The sequence below is a fragment of the Bison bison genome, unplaced genomic scaffold (assembly GCF_000754665.1).
Source record: "Bison bison bison isolate TAMUID 2011002044 unplaced genomic scaffold, Bison_UMD1.0 scf7180017864462, whole genome shotgun sequence".
NCBI classification, from domain to species: Eukaryota; Metazoa; Chordata; class Mammalia; order Artiodactyla; family Bovidae; genus Bison; species Bison bison.
In genome coordinates, this window is record NW_011495024.1 from 2,527,022 (window position 1) to 2,533,278 (window position 6,257).

Below are 6,257 nucleotides of genomic sequence, written 5' to 3' on the forward strand. Positions count from 1 at the left end.
GCAACGACTCGCTGCCGCCCACACTGACCCCGGCCGTGCCCCCCTACGTGAAGCTCGGCCTCACTATCGTCTACACCGTGTTCTACTCGCTGCTCTTCGTGTTCATCTACGTGCAGCTCTGGCTGGTGCTGCGCTATCGCCACAAGCGGCTCAGCTACCAGAGCGTCTTCCTCTTCCTCTGCCTCTTCTGGGCCTCCCTGCGGACCGTCCTCTTCTCCTTCTACTTCAAAGACTTCGTGGCGGCCAACGCGCTCAGCCCCTTCGTCTTCTGGCTGCTCTACTGCTTCCCCGTGTGCCTCCAGTTCTTCACCCTTACGCTGATGAACTTGTATTTCACGCAGGTGAGTCGCGGGAGGCCGCCCCCGCCGGCGGGAGACACCTGGAGGGTGCTCACCTGGCGGGGGCGATGGCAGCCGCGGGAGCGGGTCACAGAGCCCTGGGGCGAAGTGTGTGTGTGCGGGGTGTGTGGAAAGCATTGATTCTGGGGTGGTCCGAGCCCTGTCCTACTGCAGGCCTTTGTCCCAGGTAACGCCGTCTCATTCCCGAAGGAGGAGAAGGGGAAGGGAAAGGAGAGTGAGGGCTGGCGGCCGCCCTTCATCCTCTGCCCGCAAGTCGGCATCACTCAGCGCGCAGGGCGCGGCAGCATCTCCTTGCAACATCAGACTCGGTACTGATGGGAGATGTGCCCACCAAGGAGACTGGCACTCCAGTTTCCCCTCTGTCCCTTCGTCCCAAAGCATCTGACCACCAGCCTGGAAAAATCGCTGCCACCTTGGCCTCCAGATTGGGGCCAGACGCTGGCTTTTTTGAGGACAGAGTGGGACGGCCCTGGTTTGGATGAAATGTTTGGAGCCTCCAGTATGGGAGCCCTGCTGAAGGGCAGCCTGCTCACTCATTCCACAGGATTGCTACACAGCTTCGCGGTTGCACCTAGCTCACGAGCTGATGCCTCGAGAGCTCAGGGTTTCCCTGAGCTCATCTGAGAGGCCCCGAGAAAAAGCCATAAGTTTCCTGGCGCCCTTTTACAGGCACTGCGGAGTCGATTTATGAGCAGATTGTTAATAAGCTAATGGGAGAACGTGCGAATTCACTTGGCTGCTGTGACGCTTGACTTAAGTACAGTAATTGGAAAGTGTCTTGCAAAGAGCGTGTAAAGTATTGTATAAACGTGTAATAGCACAATACTGTCATCAGCAGCAGCATCTCTGCTTCCCATTAGCTTTCCAAGCACTAAAATGTCCATTTTCACTAGGACCCTGTCCAGGGGGAAGGCCAACGATGATCTGGTAAGGGGAGTTTAAGAACTGTCGCTTGGCTAGACGCTTTGTGCCAGCAAGCATTACATTCCTTTTAATAGTGTCCTTATTTATTAAAAGAAAATGCTGTTGGGACTTCACCTTCCAATGCAGGGGGTGCAAGTTCAATCCCTAGTTGGGGAGCTAAGATTCCACATGCCTTGCAGCCAAAAATCCAAAACATAAAACAGAAGCAGTATTGTAACAAATTCAGTAAAAACTTTAAAAGTGGCCCACATCCAAAAAAATCTTAAAAAGAAAAAAAAATGCTGTTGTTGGAAAAAAAAAAAAGGAAGAAAAGGTAGAATAAGAATTACTTTGGTGTAAAGGGAGCCTCTGATCAACAATTTGGAGGAAACACTTTTGGCTAAAAGCTAGCATAAGTAGCAATTGTAATTTTATCAAAAGGCATCTATAGATAAAGCAGTCTTCTCCGTCCAGTGTATTAGCATATTTTCCAGTCCACGAGTCGTGTATGTCATCTGTCCAAATACAGCTTTTAAATCCAAAAACCAGTTCAGGCAGTCAGCTACAGTGCAGACACTCTGACTGCTTTTTTTTTTTTTTATTGGATCCAAAGTGGGTGATTCCAGTAAGATTCAGAAGTCAGGTATGTTGATGTTCCTTCAAGAACTGTGACAATGGTCTGATGGCATGTTGTGGTCAGGTCCCTTTTTGAGAAGGAAAAAGGACAACTTAGAGCACGGCCATGGCTGTCTGGTAGTCACATGCAAAATTTGCCCTCAGAGCTGGATTAGGCGCAGAGCCACACATTTTCTGCACCATCTGCTGGTTGGCGAGTAAATGCTGAGTGAGGGAAAGAGTGACCAGGCTGACAGCCTCGCAAGCCGAGAGGCCACAAGCCACCACCCTGGCTTCTTGATGACTCCCAGGTCTTGTTTTCTTTATATCTCCAGGGTGGCTGGCAGGAGGAGGTGGTACTAACTGCTGGCATCACAGACACCCTGGCAGATGAGCTGTTCCCTGGCTTCCTGCAAATAGTCTGATACTTCCAGGGTGTTTTAAAGGGGTCGCCCTTTGACTCCCAGCTCCAACATCCCTCTCCCCCCACCCCTCTCATGTGCCTTCTGTTAGGCCAGGTTCTTCAACCACTGGAATGGCCGGGGGAGCATTAAGGATTACTGTGGCTTAAGCCCCCTCTTAGAGCATGTAAATCAGATTTTGGAGGCTGGTGGGTAGTGGCTAACAATGAAGAACCCTGTTCTGTATGCTAGGCACGGTTCTGAGAGGTCTTATTTATTCTTCCCAACTACCCTCTGAAGGAAGGATGGATGGTGTCCCCGTTTTTCAGAGGAAGGCCAGGGAGGTTATATATGACTCCCTCAGGGTCACACAGCCAGTGAGCCCTAGAGCCAGGAATCACACCCATGTCTGTGACATCAGAGTGCCAGGCTTGTCCTTCATGGTACAGTATTTGAAACCTCTTACAGTGGGAAAGCATACCCTCCTCTGAATGTCATATCGTGTCCTCTGGGAGCTTGGCATCCAACTGAGGAGATGCCAAGTATACATCCAACACAGGTGAGTAATCAGTCAAGGGATTTAAGGGAGAGTATATTTCAGTTTCGAAGACTGCAGGAGATTCCTCTCTCCAGCTCCTTGTGGGACTGGTTCAGTCGTTAGCAGGCTCTGTGTGTATATGTCTGGCTCCGAGTGTCTGGGCTCTCCTTGAAGCCCCAGGCATTGAGTTGTTTCCAGCTCCAGGCCCTGCTGGGTCCAGCAGACTCCTGCTCAGCTCCTGCTGCTCTAGGAGTTTGCAGGGCCGAGGTTGGAGTGGAGACATATACTCCAGAATCTGTTCTTCTAGCTCAGTGCTCATTTGCTTTTTAAAGGTGTCTTAGAGGAGGCAGGACCCTGAGACCTGAGGTGCACAGGGGTCTCTGTGCATGAGGTGTGGTAAGCCCTCCGCCCACCAGGCTGTATGGTAGAGGCACCAGGGCCAGGGCTGCCAGCTTCTGGGCCAGTAAAGTCCCCTGTGAGGCAGGTCTGTCTGCAGAACTGGGTCAGAGGGTCCTGGCAGCTCAGTCACACCTGGGTGGGTATGTCCCCCAGCTGTCCCCCCCTAGAATTTTGGGCCTGGACCTCAGACTCCTGGGGTTCCTGGGTGTGAATGAGTGTGGCGGGCTCAGCTTCCCCCTGGTGCAGCCTTGTCTTAAGCCCTGAGGCAGACTCCTACCATTACAGGCTGGTTTGAGGAAGGAAAAGAAGTGAACCCTCCCATGGGAAGGAGGTGGTTTGATTAACAGACAGTGACGTAGGAGCCAGCACCTACTGTGCCTTAAGAGTGTGGGTGGGAGGATGCAGGGGCTTTCCTGTGGGCGCCTGAGGCTCTTGCTGGGGGCCAGGGAGTCATGGTGGGGGTTGGATCTCATGGTGGGGGTCTGGGGGTAACGGTGGGGGTTGGAATTCATAGTGGGGGTCTGGGGGTCATGTTGGATGTTGGAGCTCACGGTGGGGGATCTGGGGGTCAGGTTGGGTGTTGGAGCTAATGGTTAGGGTCTGGGGGTCATGGTGGATTTTGGAGCTAATGGTGGGGGTCTGGGGGTCATGATGGTGTTAGATCTCATGGTGGGAGTCTGGGGGTCAAGGTGGGCGTTGGAACTCATGGTGTAGGCCTAGGGGTCATGATGGGTGTTGCATCTCATGGTGGGATCCTAGGGGTCATGGTGGGGGTTAGAGTTCACAGTGAGAGCTTGGGACTCATGGTGGCCAGGGAGTCGTGGTGAGCTTGCAAAGACCTGTGACTCAGGGGACGGAGCCTAAGGAGCCAGCCCTCCTTGGGCTCTCTGGGCAGAGCTGGGTTACTGACCTGCTGTAGGACAAGGGTGCTCCTAGTACCCTCCCTCCGGGTTGGAGCAGGTTAAAGGAGGTGCCGTTGGCACTGCATCCCTCATCCCCTCCTCTCCCTCAGTTGAGATGCTCTGTCTGCATCTTTTAATAGCCAGAGCCCAGACTCTGGCCAAACTGCAGTCCTGAAGGTCAGGCCCCAGCACTGGCTCGGCCCTTCATTACCCACTGTGTCACTGAAATGACTTTTCCCTCCAACCTGCAACCTTCATGTTTGTCGAATGGCAGTGGCACCTGGCCTCGCCTTGGGAAGAGGTTGGAAGTCACTGGTTCCTCACGGCTGCGGCTCCTGACCCCAAGAGCTGATGGGCCTGGGTGGTCCAGAAGCTCCACCTTCATTCTGCACACAGCCAACCGAGGCCTCGAGGATCCTGGTGACTTGTCCAGGGTCCCTAGCTAGGCACGCAGAGCCAGGAAGAGTGCTAGCTGCACACAACAACCCCCCGCCTCCCCTGGCCCCTTGAAATGCATCCTGGTCCTTATCTCTGCTGACAGGAAACAAGGAGGCATCTGAAGATCTAATCTGGGGACCCTGTCTTCACCTGCATCGGGAAAAGGGAGGAGGAGGTGGTGACCTCAGGCGTGAGTGGATCTCGCTGTGGTTCTTGGCAGTCCATTTCATCACGAACGTTTACTGAATCTGTTGTGTGCCAGGCCCTCATCTAGGAGTTGTGAAGAGGGAAGCTTCTAGGCCTCTTGGTGATTATGAAGGAGTAAGAAGCTTAGGAACACACAGGGCAAGAGTTTGTTGGTCCCCAGGGATTTTATTTCAGAACTGGGGCCACACAGTCACACAGGGGCGGGGAATCCTCACGTCTGCACCACGTGTGGCCTCCTGACCCGTGCACCGGCTCCTTGTGGTCGCTGAGTGGGCTCGCAGCTGCCAGAGCTGTGTGTGTGGTATGTGTGTGTACACACCTGTAGTGTGTCCATGCACACACGCACAGGTTCACAGGTTCCTTACTAGCGTTCAGTCTACCATTTACCACCAGCAGCCCCCAGGAAGTCAACTCCTAATTTTACTGCTAAAAATCCCCCACGCCCTAAAAGCAGCTTTCTAATTTTACAGCCCAGTCTCCTCAGATCTTTCCTCGAAGCCCTTGCTCTTTGTTTTCTCTTCCCTGACTCTTGGCTGCTTCTGTGTAGTAGGGCAGCAGCATCAGGGGAACGAAATTTCACGCCCTCGGCCCTTGTGGGAAAAGTTAGCCTCCTCTCAGCGTATCTGAGGGGCTTTCCCAGTGGCTCAGCGGGTAAAGAATCTGCCTGCAGTGCAGGAGACACAGGAGAGGCAGGTTCGATCCCTGGGTCAGGAAGATCCCTTGGAGAAGGAAATAGTAACCCTCTCCAGTATTCTTGCCTGAAAAATCTCAGGGACTGAGGAGCCTGGCGGGCTCTGATCCAAAGGGTCGCAGAGAGTCGGACATGCCTGAGAGACTAAACACACACAGAGGCGAACGGGACTTAGAGCCTGAGTTTGGGTCCCCCACACTCTAAAGCCTATAGGGTTTTGCTGCATCCTTCTGCTTTCCTGACTCTCCCGCGGTCAGACAAGCAGGAACTAGCAGGGAGGCAGAAAGAGAGCACTGTGCTAAGGCTCTTGGTTGCTCAGGTGGGTTGTGCTGGCATGTCCAGCGGCAGTGCCCTCCCCACCAGAGGGCTGTGCTGGGCCCCATTTTCCGGTCCCCAGAGCCATCAGCTCGGGGGCGCGGGGTGAAGCACCGAGGGGCGGGATGATCGGAGAGCAGCATCAATGAAATTGACAGCCCCTCATCCGAATGACATCCCTGTCTTAGGTTTTTGAGAACAACATCGTATGTGATCCAAAATCTGCTGTCGTCCCCCGATTTCTGATTGCCTTGCAGCTCCAGGGAGAGGAGAGAAGCCTCTTGGTTGTGGGTCTGACGGGTCGATTTTCTCCAGACGGATGGGGTCAGCACACAGTGCTGACCATCCCTGGCACGTATGCGCCCCTGGAGGTCTACAGAGGCTTGTAAATATTTTACTTTTGATTTATCCCATGGCTGAAGCTTAGAGTCTGTTAACCTCTGAGGACAGATGACCCCGTGGTTTTAGTGTCTCGTTTCCTTAAACTTG

General features: G+C 53.6%; 1 protein-coding gene across 1 annotated transcript in view; it reads left to right on the forward strand.

Annotated features, from left to right (window-relative positions):
- Positions 1 to 2: 2 nt before the first annotated feature.
- GPR137B (G protein-coupled receptor 137B) overlaps positions 3 to 6,257 on the forward strand; it is a gene marked incomplete at its 5' end in the record, with an annotated part of 58,254 nt that continues 51,999 nt past the window's right edge. The window contains one exon of the mRNA XM_010860133.1: positions 3 to 341. Within this exon, the coding sequence (XP_010858435.1) occupies positions 3 to 341 (339 nt within the window). The remainder of the gene's footprint in view (positions 342 to 6,257) is intronic.